General features: G+C 39.4%; 1 protein-coding gene and 1 pseudogene across 4 annotated transcripts in view; both read right to left on the bottom strand.

Annotated features, from left to right (window-relative positions):
* Window positions 1–26,205, bottom strand: part of MICU1 (mitochondrial calcium uptake 1) — a 302,123-nt gene that overhangs the window by 51,782 nt on the left and 224,136 nt on the right. For 2 of the 4 annotated variants that reach the window (XM_023737695.1, XM_023737696.1), the window contains one exon: window positions 7,626–7,832. The exons of 1 other annotated variant lie outside the window; for it this stretch is intronic. In XM_023737695.1, the coding sequence (XP_023593463.1) occupies window positions 7,626–7,832 (207 nt within the window). The remainder of the gene's footprint in view (window positions 1–7,625; window positions 7,833–26,205) is intronic. One more of the 4 variants, XM_004383247.3, reaches the window with a different exon arrangement.
* On the bottom strand, window positions 1,204–3,305 carry LOC111821795 (UL16-binding protein 1-like; annotated as a pseudogene).

Genomic DNA, 26,205 nt, shown 5'->3' with positions numbered 1-26,205 from the left:
AAGTCCTTAGTTAGCTGGCAAGGCTCATTACTACAGAATCAGTGGTAATGAATTTATTCTACTAAGCTGTGAAATATACTCTCTTTTCTGGTATGTGCAGGACCTTGAGGGATAAGAAGCAGGGGAAAGGTTGGGACATATGAAATTCAGTGGGAGGAAAAACCCAGAATATAGTAGGGAAAAACAAAACAACTCATGAAACGAAGTCTCTTAATAATAATAACTCATAGCTTAGTACTCCTTGTCAGGGGGGAAGTACAGGTTTCCAAGCTAATTAGTAAAACAAAGCTAATCAGTCAAGTAGAATTCCAGTCTTTTTAGTTTAACGGCCACACCTCAGGCACTATGCTTCAGAGCAACTTTGGTGGGCCCCTAATAACTGGAGTTAATGAGAGTTTTCAGCGGCTCTGCTAGCAATGTTTCTAGAATCTGGTATTTCACAGATGACTAAAGTGGTTTAATTCTCAAAACATCTGTGGGAAGAAGTGAACAAGGAGAGTCCACATATATGTTATCCATAGATAATACAAAAAATTTATGATCGAATAGTTTTATTAGAACTGCTGATAATTACTAACCCTGCTTAATGGCTAGTAGCAGTACTAATAAGCAATGATATACACACAAGGCTTTTGGGGATAGGGTTTTGAGAGGAAACACTGAGCAAAAGCAAGTACCTTTACAATCTCTTGTGAAGATTCTACTTTGTCTTTAAGGCTAAGTTCAAATTCCACCTCCTCTAAGAGATCTTAGTCTCTTCAGTTGGTTCCAAACTTTCTCATCAGTGCTCCAAAAAGATCTTATACCTTTATTAGAGTACTTAACACGTTCATCGGCACATCTGACAAACATTTGCCTCTGTAACCCTCACTGTACTGGGGACATGCAAAGATGAGGAAGACACTGCTCTCCAGAGGCTCAAAGTTGAGTGAGTTGCCTTGCATTATATTTACTTGCTTCACGTCTGTCTCCCTCCCCTAGGAATGTAAGCTCTATGAGGGCAGAGACTTAGTCTGTTTTCTCACTACTGTATCTTAAATATTTATGAGAGTGCTTGGCACACAGTAGGTGCTCAATAAACATTTATGAAGTTTAGTTTTTCATATACTTATTTTTCTCTTGCTAGATTATTACAGACATTTCTTGAGGATAGGGGATGTTTTTGTTCATCTTTTATCTTTCTCACAGCATCTGGCTTAAGTGTCTTGCACATAGCAATGTTTGGTCATTGAACTGAACTGTAACTTTTTTTTCCCAGAAAATAGATGTGTTTATTTAAAACTTGTTACAGGGTAAACAATTAGTAGAGGAATCACTGATAAATATAATTTTGATCTTTTTAAGAGAAAGGGAGTTTCTTTCTCGGGACACAGAAACAATCTTTGAGGTCGTGAGGTTGCACACAGTATTTCAACTAGTGATATCATTCCCAAGGACACAGACATCCTTTTGAGAACTACCTGAGTTTCACAACCAAAAGGAAGATGGAAAATGTTCTGTCTGTTAAGATTTCTTATTCACACAGTCAGAAGGTCCAGTGCAGGAATTCTTTCAGTAGCACCAAGAGAAAAAGGCACAATAAGATCAGGAAAAGGGCACAATAGGATTATCACCCAAAGGAATGCTGCATTTGCAGGATCTTCAGGACCTGCTGGAGGCTCTGGATCTGCTCCAAGGTTTGACCCGCCTGATGGCTGAGATATGAAGAGCAGGTGATGAAGAAGCTGCCAGGCCAGTAGGGAGACCAGCTGGACTAGACCACAGATTCCAGGGCGTCTTGGTAGCGTCTCCTTCCTGTCAGTCTAAAGGACTCGGCCTTGGATGCCAAGGACTGAGCAGGTGAGGGTCACGAGCAGGAGGAACCAGGGGCTCAGCATGATGGCCGTGGCGTCAGGCTGAGTTGTGGCTGGGGCCATGGTGACCTGTGCTGTTTACTCTGGCATTTTCTCCCAGTGCCCCCCAAAACTTCTCAAGCCATCTATGGCAATCTCCCTCTGAGGTTCTCTTAAACAACTTGTTCAAATCCCTGCTCTTCTCCCACCAATCCGGATCCAGGATGCCCCTCTGTCCACTTCACGTTCTCCGAGTGGAAGAGGAGAAATCTATATCTGTCAAAGTTGAACTGCCAGAATGCTCTGGTGTGTTCACCTCCTTCACACTGACAACACATTCTGGCCCGCAGGGTGAAAGGAGCTCTGATTGTATAATTCTCCAGTTTAATGTCAGGCAGAAGCTGTTTGAACTCATCTGCCACATCTCTCAGAGTTTCAGTCTGATCTTTCCACTCCTTTGTGCCATTTACTTTAATTCCCAGGGGACCCAAGGTTGTGACATTGTTGCCGCCACAACCATAGCGAAGAAAAGTCCTTCCATCCACCTGGACTTGAATCTCACATCACTGTTGTCCAGATGAGAAGTCGTAGCAAAGACAGTGTGCATCAGTGGGCACCACCCGGGTCCAGCCCGGCAGCTGCAGCAGAAGCAGGAGGCCGGGAGTGAACTGGGTGCCTGGAGCCAGCACCATGAGGTCCGGCCGTCTAAGCAGCGAGTAAGGTCTGAGTGCAGAGCCTTGAGGACAATCTGAATTGCAACTTTTTAATTTCATCCTTAAACCTAGAAATTATTAAAGTTTACCAGCTTCAACACTCATAACACAGAGAACCACCAGTGCAAATTAAATTTTGAGGTCTCAGAAACTCTGTCTTTATTAAATAAAAATACATAGCCATTACTCAAAGCATGAATAGAGTAATTTTCCCATGCATGTCAGATTCCCTAATTCTTTAAGCTACTACTCAGGGATAAAACTGCACCTTCAGAGCAGTGGCTCATGAGCCTAGCTGCACAACGGAATCACCTGGGGAACTTTTTTTTTAAAAAAAATACTGATGCCGGGGCCCAACCCACTGAACTTCTGATTTAACTGGTTTGAAGAGGGCTCTGGCAATCATATTTCTTACAAGTTCCCCAAGTGATCCTAATACAAGGCCAGGATTGAGAAGCACTGCTTTAGAGGAAGAGTATGGTTAGGAAAAAGAGCATCTTCCCATGCAAAGGACAAGATCTGGAACAGAAAGCCTTAGATTTTAGTCCATACTCTGGGTGGGTCATTAATCTCTCTCCATGTGTCTCTAGATTCTCAAAAGCAAAATTAGATCGAACAAGGCTGTTAGAAAGATAGAACAAGAAAAACAGCTGTGGGGGGACCTCATACAATCAAGAAAGCAGTGCCGGGAGCAGAGCACGTCCTTTGGACCGGGGTCCCTGCGCCGAGAAGCTCCTAGTCCAGGGGAACACTGATGAGAAGGCCGAGAGAGAGAGAAAGACTTCCCCTGGAGCTGATGCCCTGAATTTGGACTTTTAGCCTACTTTGACTGTGAAGAAATAAACTTCTCTTCGTTAAAACCATCCACTTGCGGTATTTCCGTTATGGCAGCACCAGATGACTAAGACAGAATTTGGTACCGAGAGAGTGGGGTGTTGCTCTAACAGATACCTAAAATGTGGAAGTGGTTCTAAAACTGTGAATGGATAGATGTGCAGCAGTGACAGAGGACCAGCAGCAGCAGAGGAGTGGCAGCAGCAGAGAACCAACAGCAGCAGAACCAGGAGACCAGTGCAAGATGGCGCTGGAGCCGACCCCTGGAGTGAGAGAGCTGAGTGCCTGTGCGCAGGAGGCTTCCCGGCGGAGTGGGGTGCCTCCGGGTGCTTGTCGGTGGAGCTAGGCTTGCCCAACCGAGGAGCAAGGGAGCTGAGTGCCTGTGTGCAGGAGGCTTCCCGGCAGAGTGGGATGCCTCTGGGCACTTATCGGTGGAGCTACCGGGTTTCAGAACGTTTGCCCCAGTGGCAGATGCAGGCATGAGGACTGAGGGCCAAGAGACCAAGAAACCAGAAAACAAGCTGAAGAGACAAGGGACACAAGAAGCTGAGCTGCCTCGGTCTCAAAAAGTATGGCCATGACCTCATGGGTTTCAAAGGGTGGAGCCATAGCCTCAGGTGATTCTAAGGGTGGAGTTGTCACTCTGATGGAGCAGAGTTGCTGTCCCAGTGGGCCTGGAAGGTGGAGCTGAAGCCCAGAGCTGATGCGCCTCCACTCAGAATCCAGAGACTGTGGCCAATACCTAGAGTCTGGAGGGCAGGGCCATTGTGTAAATTGTCTCTGAGAACAGATTATTTTCAAAGCCTTGAGGGCTAATGTAACATGTTCTCCTGACTTGTTGGTGCCTGTTATCCCTTCTTTCCCTCCAGTTTCTCCCATTTGTAATGGAAATGTCTAGCTTATGCCTGTTCTGCCATTGTACCTTTGGAAGCAGATAAGTTGTATTCTAGATTTCACAGATGAAGAGGAACTTTTGGATTTTGGACTTGGAGTTAAGACTTTTGCTATGATATGATGGGGTGAATATGTTTTCCATGTTGCAAGGATGTGATTTTTTGGGGGCCGAAGGGTGGAATGTCATGGTTTGAATTATGTCCCCCAAAAAATGTGTGTATCATTTTGGCTAGGCCATGATTCCTGGTACTGTGTGATTTTCCTGTATGTTGTAAACCTGCCTCTATGTTGTTAATGAGGGAGGATGCGTGGCAGTTGTGTTAGTAAGGCAGGACCTGATCTATAAGACTGGATTGTGTCCTGAGGCAATCTCTTGAGATATAAAAGACAGAAGTGAGCAGTGAGACAGGGGGACCTCATACGATCAAGAAAGCAGTGCTGGGAGCAGAGTGCGTCCTTTGGACCGGGGTCCCTGTGCCAAGAAGCTCCTAGTCCAGGGGAACACTGATGAGAAGGCCGAGAGAGAGAGAAAGACTTCCTCTGGAGCTGATGCCCTGAATTTGGACTTTTAGCCTACTTTGACTGTAAAGAAATAAACTTCTCTTCTTTAAAACCATCCACTTGTGGTATTTCTGTTATGGCAGCACTAGATGACTAAGACACAGAGTATCTCTATATTAATTTCTATGATTAAAATCCTACATGACAAAAAAAAAAAAAAAGAAAAATGGCTGTGAAGCATTGCACGGTCATCAAGTACCATGTAAATGTTTACTTGATACCACTACTCGGACCTTCAATCTTTTAGGTCTGGTTTGGTATCTTGATACGGAACCCCACAGAGAAACTGATTAACATGAGCCAAATGAAAACTTACACTTCCATGTTAACAAATCCAAAATGGAATAAAAGAAGCAATTAGAAAGCAGATGGTGATTCCCTTTTAAAGGGAAATGGTCCTAAAGAGATGGACTGGTAACCTTAGGTGCAAAGGCCCTTCATTAACTCTCATTTTAGTTAATTGCTGTGTTCACAACTATTTACTCAAAATGAGAGGACAATCAATCTTAATCTCCTCGTTCAAACAGGCTAGAAATTCTGGGCCAGAAGTAATTTAGCTCCCTAGATTTTCATCATCTGATAAAATTTGCCCTTTTACTTCAGAGCTCTTTTGCAAGGTCTTCAGGTCCTAAGTTAACTCCTGCCAAAGCTAAAATACTCTACTCCTTCAAGAATGATGTCCCCAACACCTAATTCATTGCTTTTAAGTGTAAATTCATAATAAAACAATGAATTAGCCTATCATGATAGACAATGAATTGAAGGTCAAATCAATGTCTGGACCAAACTATAAAAATAAGTCTGATCAAAAGAAAGGAGTCCTAATACAAACACTATGCATCCAGCACAGGGACTAAAAAATTCACCTAAACATTTCTAATCAATTTTTTGAAATTACTATTTCCAACAGATAATGAGCTGTGCATTGGGTAGCACAGAAATGCTGTCTGAGGGCAAAGTATTTTCCTCTGTCACTTTCTGTTAATGATGATCCTCAAACCCTTCTTCCTCCCTACCCCCAGCCAACAGAACACCCGCTGTGGGAACAGGCAGGACCGAGCTCAGAGGAGCTGACATTTTCTCTCAGAGCCCAGCCTGGTTCAGAGGTGCTTTCGAGCTTCTCAACATTCAAGACCAGGAGGAAAATGGCTGCCTGATAAGCACTGCTTTTTACCAACTTGAGGCAGTGCTACTCATACAAGATTTCTTACACAAAGACTAAGAAAGCTGAGACAAGCACCATCAACCCTATTTCTTATTTTCAGTTATGGAGTCTTTAAAGCTAGAAAGGCCCTTATAATGAGCATCCATGCCAATCCTCTTAATTCATTAGGCCACTGGTGTTGATTTGTCTAATGCCCATGGAAATCTCTGAGGCAAGACTTGAACTCAAATCTTCTAGCTCCATGTCTACTACACCACACTACCTTGGCAATCACTCATTGCACACTTTTAGTGCTAGACCAGTTTCTGCTCTTGGCCAGATGGTAATAGTGGTCCAGTGGAAATGTTTTGTATGTGTGTGTATGATCTTTATGAAGATTATAAAGTTAACTGGCCTCTGCTTCAGTTTGTCCATCCCACCCCCTGGCAAGCCCCCGATGCTGCCTTAGTTCTACCATCTGTCTTTTCCTTTTCCTGCACCAGGTGAAGTTGGTGTTGGAGGGTATCAGAGAGCAGGGTTGACTAGTGCCAACCAAATCTATTGTCTCCAATCTCAACGCTGCTCAAAAAATTCTCAATTATCTTTCTTTCTAAATTCTCTAATGATCTTAATACTAGTCTTTCTGCTTCTATGCTTATTCCGTTCCAAACTGTTTTCCATATAGCAGCCAGTGTTATCTCTTTTAACAATCATGTCATTGCACTGCTCACAACCCTTTGCATTCCCACTGTGCTGTGAATAAAATCTAAACTCCTTTCATGTCTACAAGGTCCTGTATGTTCCAGCCCTGCTCTTCCTCTCCAATCTCAGGCCATTCTCCTCTTTGCTCTGTACGCTCCAGCCACACTAGTCTCTTTCTAGCTCCTTATACATGCCAGGTTTGTCCTTTCTGCCTCAGAGCTTCTGCATATGCTGTTTCCCTCTGTCTGGAACCTCCTCTCCCTTCTTACTTTTCTGCCTTCCTTCTCTATCTCTGCTTCCTTCTTATTCTAACATGCCTTTCAACCAGACCATTCTAGTGAAACAGCTTTCCTAGAGGTCACCAATTATTACCATTTCACCCAAACCAATGGATGTTTATCATCTTTACCTTACTGGACCTTCTCTGTAGCATGTGACACTGTAGACTCCTCAGTTCTTGGACCCTCTACACCCTTGGCTTTGATTTCATTATTCCTCTAGGTATTTTTCTAGCTATTTCTTCTAGACGTCCTTCCTGAATTGCTTAAGTGTCAGTGTTTCACTAGATTCTATCCTTGGCCCACAGTTCTTTTCTGTATAATACCCTCCTTGGACAATCTCACGGTCTCAACTCTAACAGTATGCTGATGATTTCCAAATTCCCTCAGTCTCTGAGGTAGATGTGACTATCCATCTGCCTGCTGGTAATCTCAAATTGGATCGTCCACAGGCATCTTAAACTCAAGATTTCCACAACTGAACTCTTTATCTTCCTCCAAACCAACTTCTCAATCTCAGTTCACTGCCACCCTTAGCCCAAACAAGAAACCTGGGAGTCATTCTGGACTCTCCTCTCTTCCTCATCTATTCTCATCTTTTCCCTCCCTTTGGATCTGATATCAGAGATGAATTAATCATAATTCCTGGTTCATGACATACTCTTACCATTACGTTAGGACCTTTGCAATATATGTTTCCATGGTTCCTTTTCTTCCTCCAGGTAAAGCTGCCTACCTTTCCTTCTTTGAAGTGCTTCTTGAGTTGCTTCTGCATGACTGTCAACTTCTTGGACTGCACCCCACTGTAGGCCAGCAGCATGCCACCAAACTGCCTCTCAGTAATTCTCCCATCCACAGGGTCATTGCGTTCAAACTGGAAGGGAAACCAAAAGAGTGTTCTTGGGGTCAAATGGAAAATACGTTGATATGGAATGTAGAATGATCAACTGTGTTGAATGTCAGGAAATAGTTGATGCCTGGGACTGTATGATTGAACTACAATTCTTAGCAAGATCTAAAAAATTTATTTGTATTAGGAACAGAAGAGCCAGGTTCTTATCCCAGCTTTGCCACTATTTATGACTTCAAGGAGCCCTGGTGGCGCAGTGGTTAAAGCATTTGGCTGCTAACTAAAAGGTCGGCAGTTTGAACCCACCAGCTGCTCCGTGGGAGAAACATGTGGCAGTCTGCTTCTGTAAAGATTTACAGCCTTGGAAACCCTATGAGACAGTTCTACTCTGTCCTGTAGGGTCGCTATGAGTCAGCTGACAGCAGTGGTTTCTTTTTTTTCTTTTTTTTTTGGTATTTATGACTTCAGGAAAGTCACCCAACTACTCTGGGACTCAATTTCCTCAAGGATAAAACAGAGCTGCTGTAACATCTCATCTACCTACAGATCATGAGCATCCTTGCAGCGATTAAAAACAACCTTAAAACTCCATATGCATTCATGCCTTTATTAGTAATAAATGCTCTCTGGATCATCTATGCCCTTGCTCCTCAGAAAAGACTCAAAAGCTAATTATTATAAATTTGATCAATTATACACATGTAAAGTCATGTCAGTTCCTCAATCTGCACTTAATAATATTGTTATACACTCATCCAGACCTGTAAGGATTTCAAAGAAGAGTAATGCATTTTCAAGTTTTCCCCAAAGCAGTAACCAAAAGCTGGGACTTCAAAAGAACTTGAAAAAAATGCATACAGCGTAGAATGCCTTAATTAGACTCGCTCATCACAAAGCTACTGAGAAATCATTAAATATATTTAAATATGCAGATAGAAAGGTGAAGTATACAGGACCTCTCGATAACCTCAGTGATTACCAGAAAACTTAGCTCTTCATTTAAAAATGGAGACAAGAAAGTTATCTCAGTCTCAGCTGCAGTGTTAATGACATTTATAAATGGACAAGTAATAAAATGGCTAAAGATGCACCCAGAAACCAATTAGAAAGCAAAAAAAAAACTGAAGATGGTAAAAATTCTCAATAGTTTTACTGGAAAATTATAGTTACCAGGAATCTTTCAGATACCTCTGTGGCAGGGCATAATTCTGTTCTCATAAAAGGGGTATACATAGACATAAGATGTTGCTAAGAAATGTCATGTCAAAAAGCATTTCCTTCGATACCATCGGTTCTTGATCATATGATACCTTCTGAAATGGTTGAACATTGACCAATTCTTTTTGGTAGAGTGACTCTGTATTCCTTCCATCTTCTTTTGATGCTTCCTGCATCATTCAATATTTTGCCCATTAGAATCCTTCAATATTGCAACTCAAAGCTTGAATTTTTCTTCAGTTCTTTCAGCTAGAGAGATACCAAGTATGTTCTTCCCTTTTGGTTTTCTAACTTCAGCTCTCTGCACATTTCATTGTAATACTTTACTTTGTTTTCTCCAGTTGCCCTTTGAAATCTTCTCTTCAGCTCTTTTACTTCATCATTTCTTCTGTTTGCTTTAGCTACTCTATGTTCAAGAGTAAGTTTCAGAGTCTCTTCTGACATCCATTTTGGTCTTTTCTTTCTTTCCTGTCTTTTTAATGACCTTTTGCATTCTTCACGTATGATGTCCTTGATGTCATCCTACAACTCGTCTGGTCTTCGGTCATTAGTGTTCAATGTGTCAAATCTATCCTTGAGATGGTCTCTAAATTCAGGTGGGATATACTTAAGGTTGTACTTTGGCTCTTGTGAACTTGTTTTAATTCAGCTTCAACTTGAACTTGCATATGAATAATTGACAGTCTGTTCCACAGTTGGCCCATGGCCTTATTCTGACTGATGATATTGAGCTTCTCCATTGTCTCTTTCCACAGATGGAGTCTATTTGATTCCTGTGTTTTAATAGTAGCAACAATTTACTGAGCATGTACTATGGGCCAGGTACTTTACACATATAAATTTTAATTTAATCACTATTCTATGGAGCAGAAATTATTAGTTCCAGTTTACAGATGAGAAAACTGAGGCAACACGCAGCTGTACGTGGCAGAGCTGGGATTCAAACTCAGCTCTGTGGGTCCAAAGACGACTATTTGTCCTTCTAAGCAATAGTGCATATGCATACTATAGGTCAATACTGTGTTGTTTAGGATAAACTTAAGATGTCCATGGAGTTTAGTCATATGTAAGTGAGAACCAAAACTATTTCCAAAGAAATCAACATCATCAATATTAAGTGAAGGCCTCTTTTTCAACTCAACAACTCAATATTTCATGTTTGTCACACCATCACTTCTACAGAGCTGATTAATTCTGACAATACCAAAAGTTTTCAAGACTCAATTTGTTTGATTTATGGTTTAATTTACTATCCTGAGACAAAATGGCAGACTTATAAAATTTTGCAAATGGGCATACTTTCTGCAGTGGTTAGATCACATTTTCAGTGAAATGTGATACCTGCGCAAAAGCTGGAGTTGCACTGTTCATCTATGGGCTCCTTCAAGGCAAGTGAAACAAACCCGTGGTCCTTGCTCTCTAAACTAGGGTTTTACAACTTAGAGTGCTTCATGCTACTCTTATCTGGGAGAGCACATAGCTGTGGGGAAATCCCATTTGTTGGAACTAGATGAGTTTTAAGTTTTATCCTGCAAGACAGATTCATAGTTGAAGTATTTCTCGATCATTAATTTTGGTAGCAGCTGCAACTTGCTCAAGTCTTACGAAAAGCCTTTATTTCTCTGTTCTCCTCAGGGGCATAAAGCCTCACTTCTGTTACACTTCACAGACAGTAAAGATAATTTCCAGTGGAGATCCCTAAGTAACAATTCCAATGCTCAAATTAGCATTTCTACTGAAATTCTTTGAAAACTCATACTTGTTTCTGATAATGGGTTCTTTTATTTATTATTATTTTAAAAAGTGACTGCAACCCTAAAGCGTTAAAAAAGTATAAAATTCAGGTCATCCGTGTAGTATGGTCCGCTTCAAAATTTACTACTTCCTCTGTAATTTCATTTTGGACAACAACTCTTCTTTAGGTTTTTAGGCTCTTCTGAGGCAAGACTGTCTTATTTCTGAGGTCTTAAACATAGCTGGAGGTGGTGAGGGAGAGTTGTCTCTTTTTACAAATAAATTACTAAAGGTAACTGATTTGAACTAATGTGCTATTCATCCAACATTTATTAACTGAAGCCCTACTATGCTTAGGCTAGGGAGTTTTGGAGCCCTGGTGGCGCAGTGGTTAAGAACTCGGCTGCTAACCAAAAGGTCGGCAGTTCGAATCCACCAGCCACTCCTTGGAAACCCTACGGAGTAGTTCTTCTGGGTCCTATAGGGTTGCTATGAGTTGGAATAGACTCGACGGCAATGGGTTTTTCAGGTTTCCTTAGGGCTAAGTTTTCAAGGGCAACAGCCAGATATCATGCAGCCCTAGAGGCGAAGTGTGTATCTTAAGCTCAGACAACCTTGGGGTGGACTCCTTAAGTGATGTACCCCAGTCATGCATGCAGTGACTGAGACATGGGGGAAAGACACAGGCTATAACAAAATTATCACAATGTAAAAAGCTTCTAATTGTATATTTGGAAGCAATTCAAATCATTTGCATGTATTTTACTTGGCCAATTATTGGTAAAGGCTCCACTCTGATGACAAGGAATTTCATTCTATTCAATTCCATGGCACAGAATGCGGGCGTTTCAGTACACCACCCACAGTCTGCATTGCTTTTCTGAGTCTAGGAGGAGAGCTGGACAGCCTAGCATCTCCCCTTCTGCAGCCACTGCCACTTTCTCAGCGGAGTACAAGCTGCTGTCTTCCTGTTGATCCCCAGGGGGCTACAGGGCAGGCAAATAGGGGCCAGAGCAGAGAGGCCAAAAAACTGTCATCAAGATTTTTCTTGGCTTTTCTGTCTACACTGTGCCTCCCTGCCCCTTACTGAGAGAAGGAATGGCCTTTCAGAAGGACAGATTGGCTACACATATCTAGATGAAATGATTTAAGGAAGATGGGAAGCTGGGAAGAAAAGAAAACATGTATCATAAACGAAGGCCAAAAACAAGATTAGAAAACTAGCAAAAGGAAAAAGAAATCAGTATCTACAAATGGGTCTTGATTTATTAATGACTTCTGCGGTTAACGTATTCCAATAAATGTAAAGTTCAACCTTATTTTCCTTCATACAATTATCTTTCAGAGACTTTATCTATCCCCTAACCAGAGTAAATCCTCCCCTAATACGAGTATTTCAAAATGGTAGTTTTCTTGCTAGGCTTTTTCCAGTTCCTGAACTATACAATGTAAATAATGCATAATAATCCTCAGTCACTGAGCTGAACACATCTATGCCTTTCAATCTGACAGTATTCGGCTCTGGAGATCTTAGCCATGCCACTGCTGCTACTATCAGGCATCTCAGAACAACTGTCTGTTGCGTCCATCAAAGGAAAAGTGATTACAGGCAAAGTTATCTACTGCAAACCCACCCAGTAAGCACGGCATCTACATTCCACGGTTGGAATGTGAAATCTATGTTTTTGCAACTGGCAGGGGACACCAGAGAGTCATGGGTCAAACTGCCAGGAGATTGAATTTTCTTGATCTTTAAATATAAGATGCATCTTCACTGTCAACACTAATATGGTTATATGGCTGTCTTTCAGCTCACTGGCTCATGCTAAGGATCAGACGGTCGACAATTTCGAATGGAGGCTGCATGGTTTTGTGCCCCCATCAAGAGGTCAAAACAACCCAGTAGAGTCTGGGACCATGACATTATAAATGAGCAACCTAAACTGACGGCTTTTTCAACTTCGAATCCAAAGGTTCCTTCCATTTAAAAATTGTTTTTAAGGAAGTCAGGCTGGTAATCAAATCAAGTGACTAAATGACATGAATATCAACCACACAGTTCAGCCAGCAAAAGTGAACCTTCCAGTCTGACAGTCTAAAACAAAAGATAACAAGGCTGATGCATGAACTGATGCATCACACAGGATAGTAAGAATGAGGGACTATCTGGCTGAGGCTGTTGGGAGAAACTATTTCAGATCTGGGACAAAGGGTTTCAAGGTTTGGTAAGTTTTGGTTTCAGTTCAAGAGAGGTAATATGTGGAAGTAACTAAGAATATGAGCTTTAGAATCAGAAGGGCCTGGGTCCAAATTCTGGCTCAAACCCATACTTGCTGGCTGTGACTCTACATGCCATCCAGTCAATTTGATTCTGGCTCATAGTGACCCTGCAGGATAGAGTAGAACTGTCCCATAGGGTTTCCAAGGCTGTAATCTTTATGGAAGCAGACTGCTACATCTTTCTCCCACAGAGTGGCTGGTGGGTTCGAACCAAGTTAGCAGCCAAGTGCTTAACTACTGCACCACCAGGGCTCCTCGTTGTGACTTTAGGGAAATGGTTTAACCCCTCTTAGGCTTGCAGACCTCCTCACCTGAAAATAGAGATAACATTCACAACCTCAAAGTACTGTGTAAAGATTAAGTGGGGTAATATATTTAAAGAAATTAGCATAGAGTTTGGTGCAGTTAGCATTCAATAAATGGCAGCAATTAACATTTTTATCACCATGAGATCATTTCTCAGAAAGCTAAAAGCCTCAACTGATAATTCTGTGCTTAATAGGTATTAACAAAGATCAATTAGTATTTCTCATCCTTCTTTTCGTAATTGCTTTTTGCCTCAAGTCTTTGCTTACAGAATACTTCCACATTTGAAGAGCAGAAAAAGCAAAGGAAATACATTTTATATATTATTCAACAAATGAGAAAGATTTCATGATTAAATTGCTTGGAGTTGACTGAAGCAGAACAACCTAATCAAGTCCTGTATCCTGACCATATATTACTAGACACAGAACCTGGCACAAAGTAGCTTCTCAATAAATGTGTACTGAATGAACACAGAACACTAGAACATTAATTCATAACACTTCTGTTCTATTGCTGGGAAGATTTCTACCTGAGGCAAGAATTACTCTTGAATTCTCTCTTGATAGTTATCTACTACCATGATATTGATTTCTGTTAGGATACCCCCCCCCTTTTTTTTAATTGTACTTTAGATGAAGGTTTACATAGCAAATTAGTTTCTCAATAAACAATTAATGCACATATTGTTTTCTGACATGGGTTGCCAATGCCGCAACATGTCAACACTCTCCCCTTCTCAACCTTGGGTTCCTCATTACCAACTTTCCTGTCCCCTCCTGCCTTCTGGTCCTTGCCCCTGGTCTGGTGTGCCATTTAGTCTTGTTTTATGTGCCTGTCTAATCTTTGGGTGAAAGGAGAACCTCAGGAATGACTTCACTAGTGAGTTAAAATGGTGTCCAGGGGCCATACTCTCGGGGTTTCTCCAGTCTCTGTTGGACTAGTAAGTCCGGTGGTTAGGACACTCTTCAGAATGCCATTCATTAAGACATGGAGCTAGCAAGTAAGATATTTGAATGTTTACTACCTCCCAGCACTGATTTCATGTAGTTCTGACAATGCTATGAAACAGATACTGTTATTATTCTATTCATAGACAAGGATACACAGGCAGAGAGAAGTTAAATAACTTGCCTACACTGTTAATCTGGAGAGAAATTTCTGTCTGGTCACAGTATCAGAACAGCTCATTTGTTCTTATCTTAAAGGCACCATGAATCATGCTTCCCTTTTCATCCTGGTCTTACTGGAAAACTTAGAGTCATGTTCGCGGCCCACTTCTAACAAGAACAGGGGACTTTCTGACATTTTTTATACTAACCTTAGACCTGGCTTTCTCTTACTTTCCCCTCCTTCCTTTGTCTCATTTTTCTCAGCAAGTTTTAATTTACTTTGTCTCACTGTATGTATTTTTAAAGGCATCCATAAATCCTTTCTTGAATGAGGCAGAATATAAATAAATGGTGTTGGACAACTAGATTATTTGAATTTTTGACTACAATAATACCGCTGTGATAGACTTTTTCTGTACTTAATTTTTTATTATTATTTTAGAACACATACCTAGAAAAGGAGTTACTAAAAATCCATGGGTGCTTTAAAAATTTTTATTATGAGATATTTGAGACACACAAAATTACGTAATATACAAGCTATGAAGCATAATAAAACAAACACCATGAACCTACCGCTCACCTTGAGAGAGGACGCATTAGCGCAATGGTTGAAATTCATTACCCTGCCTCCTCCAAGAGGTAACACCTCGATTTCATTTTCTATTGCCTTGCTTTTTTTTTAATGGTTAAAAACATATTTGTGTCTCTAAACAATATATTATTTCTGAATTTTATAAAACAGTATCATACTGGTTACATTCTTCTGTAACTTGCTTTTTTTCAATCAACATTATATTTCTAAGATTGGTCTAACTTGATACATTTAACTGTACTTCTTTTATTTTTACTCTGGTATCGATTTCTAACTGCTTGAAAATACCAATTTTCCTATAAATGGACATCTGAGTTATTTTCAGCTTTTTGCTGTTATGAACAATGCTGTTGGTGTCCTGGCAAAACATGAAAAAGAATTTTGAGCCTAGGAGGGAATGTACATACCTATACATACTCATAAGTGGAACTGCTGGCTTTTCAATATAACGCCCAACTATTTTCCAAAACAGTCACACCAATACTATTATCAGTTACGTATGAGTTCCTTTTGCTTCACATCGTCACAATAGTGGTATTGTCAGACTTTATTTTTTTCTAATCTAGTGGGTATAGAAATGGTAGGTATAAAGTCTTGAATGCTCTTGAGTATATTAGAGCACCCATTTCTCTGTACCCTTAACAATATCAAGTATAATTAAAAAAACTCTCCTATCTTGACAGAAAGAAAATGGTAACTCATTTTGATATTTCTTTGATTACTAGTGATGTTGACTGTTTTTCTAATATATATATATTGTCCATTTATATTTCTTCCTCTGTGAATTGTCTGTTTGTGTTCTTTGCATGTATTTTTAAAATGGGGATGCTGATATTTGTCTCACTAACTTAAAAGATTAAAGATGTGTGCCCTTTGTTAATTTGCTGCAAATATTTTTGTGCAGTTTGCCCATCATTTAATTTTACTGCATGTACAGGAGCTTTAAATCTTCAGTGTAGGACTCCTTCTTTGTGACTTATTTCACTGCTTATATCTATTTCAAATCTAGGAACTCTTTCCTTGTAAGATAAGAGGTTAACGAAATATTAACCTATACTTTCTTCATTTTAAAAAAGGAAACATAAAATATTAAAACATATTCCTCAATACCAATCAATGACGATGGTTATATCCTCAGAACAAGAGCGGATCATCAGCTAAGTTTGTTTCAAAAAGTCCTCTTGTCTGCTGACTTTTTAACTACTCTGAATGTTCTGGAATTTAAATGAAAGTGGGTCATTCAAGTCTAACTTAATGAGATTCTCTTCACTGAGGGAATAATCACAGATAAATTCAGTCCAGTTAACTTTTTTTTTTTTTTTGCTTAAATGTTATTTCATCAGTTATGGAGAGATGGAGAGCACGGGGGAAAAACAGTTCCAAAGAAAAGAGGCCTAAAAGAACTATCATCCTCACTTGCAAAAACTCTCTTAGTTGTCAAAGAATAATCCATATTCTATCACTCATAATAGAAAATACTTACATAGCTCTTATTATGTGTCAGATCCTGTTCCAAGTGCTCTCCATACATTAACTCAGAATTTTGAATTATATAAAATTTGTGTGGTTATCTTTCCCTAAGATAAGACCTTGATCAATATGAATAAGCCTTAACCCTGGCAAAATTAATTCCTATTTAATATTCCAATCAAACCATGAAGTTAATGTGTTCCCATATGGAATCACTACATAAGGTCATATTCAAGCTATTTTTCAAGAAACTATAGGTTAATATTTCATTAACCTCTTATCTTACAAGAAAAGAGTTCCTAGATTTAAGATAGATATAAGCAGTGAAATAAGTCACAAAGAAAGATAACACTTTCAGCAAGCAGTAGATCTTATCATATCTGATTTCTGCTTTTAGTAACCTTTTTCTTCTAAGTCACGGCAACATGAAAAAAATCCTAACCTTGTACTATCCATTCCTTTGAGATTTAAGAGGTCTAGCGTTACTCAGAGTTCAAGGACACTCTTCTTTTCATATGAGATCACAAGTTTTGGGAACACAGACTGTTAGAAAAAAACATAAAAGCTTCAATTTTAGGAGATAAGATCCAAGGACTAATAGTCGGAACACAGTGCTATTTTCTCTCACTTAGGTGTCAGTTTGCTTTCCTCTGACCTTATCATTTCTGTAGAGAGCGCTCTAGGATCTATTATCTAGGTGAAAATCCAACACATTTCCATACTTCTTTTTTCCTGGCATTGCTGATAGCATGTCAGTACTCACAAGAGAGTTGAAGATTTAGTTTGTTCATTAGTTGACACACAAGCAGTTGGTATTGAGGTGATTCCATGTGTGTCAGAATAGAACTGTGCTCTATAGGGTTTTCAATGGCTGTTATTTTGCAAGAGATCTCCAGGCCTTTTTTCTGAGGTGCCTCTGGGTGGACTTGAACTTCCAACCTTTCGGTTAGTAGCCAATTGCATTAAGCATTTGCAACACCCAGGGACTCCAGTCGACACCTAACGACCCCTATACCAAAGGTTAATGTGCTAATTTACCAAAAGATGTGGCAAACTGTGGAAGGCAGTAGCCAATGTGAAAAGCTGTTGAAAAATAATAATAATTATGATACACAATTTACTTTGGACTTGATGCATTTATAGTTGATTGCTTCCTCATCATAGTGAGCAAATGAATTAAAAAAATAATAAAAGTGAAGGAAGTTAAAACCAAGTTAAATACCTTTTAAAAGTCATGTTGGAAAGAGAGGGAAAGATTGCTTCATCTGCGACCATACTGGTAATGAGAGAAAACTTCCTAAATCAGTAGGCAGTTATCACCGGTAAATGATCATAATATCAAAATCTGCCTAATAGAAGCCAAGGAGGGTATATATTTTTAGTGGGCCCTAGCATGATGCAAATTAACAACCAACTCACTAAAATATAACATATAAATTCCCCAGTCTGTGCCGATCATGTGCCTAATGCTTTTTCAGAACAATAAAATATAAACATAAAAGCCTTTCTACAGCAAGTGGTATCTAATCAATTTGAGATATTCTGTATTCCAAAGGAGACTTTCATCAGCTATGACAGAACTCGGATTAACTTGTGGTTCTACGGGAAGACTCATTTTCTTTTTAATTTTTTTTTTATTGTACTTTAGATGAAGGTTTACAGAATAAATAGTTTCTCATTAAAGTCGGTATACATATTGTTTTATGACATTGGTTAACAACCCCACGACATGTCAACACTCTCCCTTCTCGACCTTGGAGGACCTTTCTTTTTTCAAAATATACATAGCCAAAGTTACACCATTTCAAAAATTTCTACATGTACAATTCAGTGACATTGATTACATTCTTCCAGTTGTGCTGTTATTTTCACTATCCTTTTCCAAATTATTCCATCACCATTATCTTCAACTCACTGCCCCCTAGGCTTCCTATGAAACCTTTTGAGTTGCTGTTATCAATTTGATCTCACATAGATAATTCTTTTTTTTTTTTTTTTTGGTACCTTAGATGAAGATTTGCAGAACAAATAGTTTCTCACTAAACAGTTAGTACACATATTGCCCTATGACAATGGTTAACAACCCCATGACATGTCAACGCTGTCTCTTCTCAACCTTGGGTTCCCTATCACCAGCTTTCCTGTCCCCTTCTGCCTTTCTATTCCTTGTCCCTGGACTGCTGTGCCTCATTAGTCCCATTTTGTTTTATGAGGCTGAGGAAGACTCATTTTCTGCTAAGCATCTGCATTTTTCTTTATGTTATCTTCCCTGCCTGGGTTGTTCTCCCCCTTCTTATCTACCTGTACAAATCCCGTCCTTCCTTGAACTTAACTTCTCTTTATGGCCCAAACGATTATTCCAAAACACTCTCAACTTTCCTGCGTCTTTTGAGCTCTTACAGTAGGTAAGGTCTAGACCTAGCAGAAAAGTGTGCTTTACATCATCCTTTAGTGTTTGAAAGTGCCTTTATCTCACTCACAACATTACTCACTGCTTGAAGGGAGAGCTGATGCCTTGAATTTTTTTTACTGTGTCACACACAGAGCTGGCACATAGCATGTGCTCAATAAATCATTTTGGTTGACTGATTAAATCTCTGCTGCATTTATGAGACTCATTGTTACCTCTGTATTTACCATCTAGTAGGAGCTCAAGAAACACTTCCCACCCTATGCTCCTGAAGACCTAAGGAGAGACTATGCCACTTCTTTAGAATTGGTCATTTTTCCCAGGGAAAAAAATCCTAAAACCGCCATAAAGTTTCAAGGGTATGCGGGCTCTGCTATACAGTTTCATTTACCCCTTTAACTTGGGTCCAGTTATGTACAAAATTTCTCAGTAATATTCAGCTCATGCCTAATAGACTAAAGGAAGCAATAAAAACAGGTAGGTAACTCAGCAAGCACATAGGAGGGCTGCAGCCAGGATACGCACTGCCAGACTTTGTAGGCCATAACAATTTGTACTGAGAGTCTGAAACTGCAGGAATGGTGGATTAGGTGAGAATGGTAGGTACATTTATTCATTCAAGTGACAACATCAAAAAAAATTCGTCAGTAAAGCTCCCCTTCTTCTGTCACTTGATACTAGAAAATTCTACCATATTATCAATTTTCATAAAATTCAAGGTAGGGTTCTTGTCTGAAAATCATTATAGTCAGAGTTTAAGCCATTAGGAAAATGAGGATATTTTGATTAAAATACAGAGACACCCATCCGTCTAAATTAGAAGTTGAACTGTAGGATCTATACTCAGCTGAAGATATATGTAGGAGTTTTTTTACTTGTTTTCACTCACTAAAATTCTACCTTGGCAGCCTCTGGCAAATACTTTATACAGCAGAAGATATTCTCTGTCCTGGCTCTCAGGAAGGATTAGGATATTCTACCTGCATCCACACCAGAGGTCTCGATTCTTTTGGGAATACAAATAAAGCCAGTACAGTATAATGGCAAGAAGATAGGGTTTGCAGTCAGATAGACCCGGGCTTGGGTTTTTTCTTGGTTACTTGCCAGCTATGTGCTCCTGGGCAATCTAATTTTTCTTTCTGAGCTGTGGTTCCTGCATCTGTAAAACAGGTAAAATAGTACCTTCTTCTTGAGATTATTGGAAAGGTTAGATTAGATAATACATGTGAAATAATTATCCTAAATAATCTTTTCTAGGATGTATTTACTTATTCATATATATATTTTTTACATTTTAAGATCTCTAAACGGCATGCTTCTTACAATTGCTGTTGGCTAGGCAGTAGTTGTGACATTGTTGTCACTGTCTCCACGAGCATGTCAAAACTTGCAGAATGGGTGTCAGCAGCTTGGAAGAAAATCCCAGAGATAACAGGGGAATATTCTTTCAAGAAGTGCTGCATCGCCAATGCTCTTGAAGGCCCAGAGGATGATACTTTGTGGAAGGAGACAGACATTCATGATTCTGGGTCAGAAGGAAATTCAGAAGAGTTGGACTCTGAATGTGAGTAAGTTTTAGAATTACTTTAACCAATTTATTTTGCTTGTACGTTCCTTTTATTTGTGTACAGGAATGATATGTAATAAAAATCTAACCCTAAAGGAGTCTTTAAATATGTATTAAATAAATATTTTTAGTGAAAAGAAAGTATTTTTGTCATTGTTTACTTGACAGCATTTTTTTCTTTCTCAGTGGTATATAAAATAATGGTATATCTTACCAATTTTGGATTCAGTAAAATATGGAGGTACAATGCCTGGTACATACTGAGAGCTCAATAAATGTTAGCTGCTATTAATAATGATATTATTAATAATAATGAATGCTAGCTGTAAATAATAATAATTTTGGGGTCACTCTTGCTTCTGTCAATTTCAACTCCATTTAAAGAGAAGCAAACTTTACTGTTGAGAATATACACAGCAGAACATATACCAATTCAACAGTTTCTACATGTACAATTCAGTGACACTGATTACATTCTTTGAGTTGTGCCACCATTCTCACTCCTCTTTTATGAGGTGTTCCTCCCCCATTAACATAAACTCACTGCCCCGTAAGGTTCCTATCTAATCCTTCTAGTTGCTGTTGTCAACCCAATTGCATATAGATAGATCTTAAATGAGCATAATAGTCAAGGTAGACATTCTTTGCTAGTTAAGCTAAACTACTGTTTGCTTTTAAGAAGACTTCAGAGGATATTTTTCATTTAAGATTTAAAGATTATCTCAGGGCCATAGTTTTGCAGGTTCATCCAGCCTCTATGGTTCCACAAAGTTTGGAGTCCATGATAATCTGAAATTCTGTTCTACATTTCCCCCCTTTTGATCAGAATTCTTCTATGGAATCTTTGATCAAAATGGAGAGAAAAACTTTCTATCATTCACAAAGGCAACACAGAATAAAAGACTGAGAAAGGAAAGAAAAACCATAACTAAGGAATTCCCTTAATCCTTTCCTTTCTACTCTTTACATGAACATTTTGAACGTTTATGAGAAGGAAAAGAGATGAACGAGGGTGGAACTATGCTTAGTTATCAAAGGTTAAATTATAAACTCTCTTTCTCTGTAAAAACTGAACTTTTGCAAAAGTTTATGGAAACAGGAACTGTAAGAATAAACTACAAGCCCTGCAGTTACTAAATATGTGGTACAAGTAAAGAGTTTGAGGGATGATTTAAAAGTGCTTCCTATTCACTCTCTCATTTGAGCCTCATAAAAACCTTTGAAATAATAGCTATTCCCTCCATTTATGTAAGAGCTAATGGGACAAAGTCAAGACCACAACACAGTCTGGTGGGTTTCTTAATTACTTTAGATGGAGGATTATTACTGGAATGATTAGAGCCATGATAAAATTGCATAATATTGTTTCTATAAATGAATGATTTAGCAAGCTTAGGACTACAGGCTAACTTTAAGATCACAGAAGTATACATGTTCCTAATAAATATGAAAAGAAGAAAATCTCAGTCAGTAATTAGAAGCTAAACTGGTAAATGAAACCCAGGAGGCAACAGCACCATTAAAAATTGCTTGAAGTTTTTTCTATAGGAACAATGTCACAGATGCCAAATATAAAAAATCAACTGTGGTTCAGTTAGAAAAAGACTGTGTTAAAGGAATCCATCATGATAACTGTCTATGCTCCACAAAAGCTGAACAGTTTAACTGAGAGAAAATTAGGTATATCAGAACAATAAATACAGCTAAGGTTCTATCTTCTTTTATCCATATGACCTGAGCTAAATATTAAGTTGCATATTCTCAAACTTCTTCCTTATCTGGAAAACACTAAACAAAATTCAGTGGCATCACTAGGATTGGTGTCACCCAGTGGAGTAACTCATAGTATCACCCCTCCCCCCCACACTGACCTCCTTCTGTATCAGGTCACACAGAATCTTTAGTAATTTTTTTGTACTAATGTTACTCGTAAATTGTAATTCCTGTATATCACTCCTTCTTTTCTTCTAATGACTACTTTATTTTCAAAAAAGTTATTGATAAAGATTCACAAATGCTAATTATGACAATATTGTAGCTAAAACACCAGAAAATTTGACAAAATCAGCAACTATAAAAACACTGGCAGCAACGAAAACAACAGCATGTGCTTGTAGCACATGCACATGAAACCACGTGGTCAGAAGCATCACTGTAATTGGGTAACAGTGACAGCTCTGACCGGAGTGCATTATAAGGTTCAAAAAGTAAATCAGCATAGAGTTTTAGCCTTGTAGGTATACTGATACATGTAAGCTGGGCTTATGAAAAATGTTTTTGTTGTTGTAACTAACTACAGGGATTTTTTTTTTTTTTTATTGTACTTCAGGTGAAGGCTTACAGAACAAATAGCTTCTCATGAAACAGTAGTACACATATTGTTTTATGACATTGGTTAACAACCCCACAACATGTCAACCCTCTAACTTCTCAACCTTTTTTTTGGTGAAAATTCACATAGCCAAAGACACACCATTTCAAAAATTTCTACATGCACAGTTCAGTGACATTGACTACACTCTCCCAATTGTGCTGTTATTCTCACTTAAGATGAAGGCTTACAGAACAAAATAGTTTCTCATTTAACAGTTACTACAAATGTTGCCCTATGACAATGGTTAACAATCTCACAACACATCAACACTATCCTTACTCAACCTTGGGTTCCCTATCACCAGCTTCCTTGTCCCCTTCTGCCTTCTGGCCCTTGTCACTGGACTCCTGTACCTCATTAGTCTCATTTGGTTTTATGGGGCTGTCCACTCCCAGGCCGAACGGTGAACCTCGGAGATAACTTCACCACTGAGCTAAAAGGGTGTCTGGGGGCCATTTCTCCTGTCTCCTTTAGGCCAGTAAATCTGGTCTTTTTTTTGTAAGTTAGAATTATGTTCTACATCCTTCTCCAGCTCTGTCCAGGACCCTCTGTTGTGATCGTGGTCAGAGCAGTCAGTGGTGGTAGCCGGACACCATCTAGCTGTACTAGACTCAGTCCGGTGGAGGCCTTGGTAGCTGTGGACAATTAGTCCTTCGGACTAATCTTTTCCTTGTATCCTGTTCTCTTCATTCTCCCTTGCTCCTGAAGGGATGAGACCAGTGGAGTATCTTAGATGGCCGCTCACAGGCTTTTAAGATCCCAGACACTACTCACCAAGGTAGAATGTAGAGCATTGTCTTTATAAGCTGTGTCATGCCAATTGAGCTAGATGTTCCCCGAGACCATGGTCCCCACAGCCTACAGGGATATTTTTATAAGAAATAAATTTCTGCTGAAATACTGCACAAAAATTTTATAGACTGTTATTTTGGTATTACCGCCATCAAAATGTCAGTGGGTGTAGTTTGTACCCTCAGCATCCCTCTAGTGACACCACTGATAAAAGTACAATTGGGGGCACTCTATAGAACTAGTAATGCATTCTATTCTGTGTGCAGAGCTCAGATCTCAGTTTATCCCACTTATTGCAATAACTGACTCCTTCTTTGACTGGAGTAATCTTCTCACCCATTTTTCTTTTGCCCATTCACTGCACAGGCAATGAGCTCATGCTCATTTGATACTATGGAGGGTTAATGTTTTCAGTATACTAAACATTATGTTGGAAGTCGTCAAGATTTTAGAACAAAAAATGGAAAACTAGACAGTGAAACACAACATACAGATAATTAGAATTCAGATGAAGTTGACTGACAAGCATAAGGACACACTCAAGAAAGACAGAGAGACTGGGGCTCAGAACATGTGGCTCATGAGATAAGAATCCACGGCACTAAAGCTTCAAAGCAGAAAGTGGGAAGAAAAACAGTTCAAACACAGGTGGGTAAAAGGCAAAGTATCTAATGGGCAAGACTACATCAGTATCATTCTCCTTCTTTCGTAAAGAAAAGAAAGACTTATTTTTTTCCCCTGAGAACAGGAAAATGGAAGAAAGTCACTAAGTCCTTTTATGGTGACAGTGGTGAAAAAAAATAGCCACAAAGAGAACTTGCAGGATTTCTTTGTATTCCAGGTTAGCAACAGGTTCAGTCATCCCTGGCTGGCCAATTAAGTTCTGTAGAGTACCAAACAGAAAACATCATGTCAGGTCATGTGTTGAATCCCTCAGCACTGAAGTTTTTTTTTTAAGTCACTAAGCTAATTAAGACAATTATTCTTAAGTGTTAAGTTTTTTTGTTTTTTTTTTTAAATATAACAAATTAAGAGACACAGAAGATACTTTTCAATTTTGTGACACCTTCCCAGTTTTTAAAACAGCTAATTAGGAATGTTCAAGTTTTAGCACATGGATTCCTCAACATGGCAGTTAATTAGAATAATCCACGATACACTTATAAGGCACCTGAAAATCATCTGAAGTCACCTATATTCAATATGGGCTCTGTATCCACAGAGTTTGGACATATTTTGAAGTCATTATTTTTACTTTTTCTAGCTGTATTAAAGATTCTTTTTGGTTGTACATAACAGAAACCAACTCAAGCCAGCTGAAGCAAAAAATGAATTTAGGAGCACCAGGAGACAAGGCAGCCAGTGATGGGGAAGGACTGAAGGTCAGGACTACAAAGTTGTCTAGTGGCTCTGTCCTTGTTTTCTGTTAAGTCTTTCTTCCCTTGTGCTTCTTAGGACTACACAGTGGGAACAAGATAGTCACCCTGGAGTTCTGGAGTTTAAATGTTATAGTTGAACCAGAACTCCTGCTGAGAATGTGCATTTCTAACAAGTTCCCAGGTGATGCTAACGCTGCTGGTTAGGGACCAATTCTGAGAACCACTAGTAGAGTAGTGGTGCTCAAAATTTATTATACATAAGAATCACCTGGGGATTTTGTTAAAATGTAGATTCTGATTCAGTATATCTGGGGTGGAAGTGCAAATTCTCAGTAGGGGTTCGAATGGAATGAACCAGTTCAAGGTCCTGAGTTGGAACTACCAGAAGAGACCGATTGCAGCCTAGTCATAATTTCAAACTTCCTGTGGAGAAATTCTGATTGGTTCAATGTGGGTTGAGGTCTGCTCCTGGTCTAATTAGTTAAAGCTGAAGGGGAGGGAGAGGTGACTAGGTCACAAAGTACAAATATGGCTTTTAGGAGCCCATACCTCGGTTTGGAAGGTAGATTAGGGCAAATTATGGAGAAGGGGGAATTGTTGGAAGCTGAGCTGATATCCTAAGGGGTGCCCATAATGATGCCATGGAATGAAACAGGGCATGTGGATGTACATGTGTGTGTGCCTTTGTCAGACTTTCAACATTGTTTACTGGGTATGTGGTTTGTGCCAAGTACTATGTCAGGCATTAGGGACATAGTGGTGAGCCCAACATTCACTCTCAAAAGTTCTCATGGAGTTTATAACACACACAACTTAAATAAAAAGGATCATAACAGAGTATTATGAAAAACTTCAATATGAAAACCTAGATGAGATGGACAAATTTCTAGAAACACACTACCTACCTAAACTAACACAAACTGAGGTAGAAAATCTGAACAGATCCATAACAAGAGAAGAGACTGAAAAGGTAATTAAAAAAAACTCCCAACAAAAAAAGTCCTGGCCCAGCCCCCAGACACCCTTTTAGCTCAGTGGTGAAGTTATCTCCGAGGTTCACCATTCAGCCTGGGAGTGGACAGCCCCGTAAAACCAAATGAGACTAACGAGGTACAGCAGTCCAGTGACAAGGGCCAGAAGGCAGAAGGGGACAAGGAAGC

The sequence above is a fragment of the Trichechus manatus genome, unplaced genomic scaffold, assembly GCF_000243295.1.
Source record: "Trichechus manatus latirostris isolate Lorelei unplaced genomic scaffold, TriManLat1.0 scaffold00106, whole genome shotgun sequence".
Lineage (NCBI taxonomy): Eukaryota > Metazoa > Chordata > Mammalia > Sirenia > Trichechidae > Trichechus > Trichechus manatus.
The sequence above is the reverse complement of the archived record's forward strand: the minus strand, read 5'-3'. Positions and strand labels throughout refer to the sequence as shown.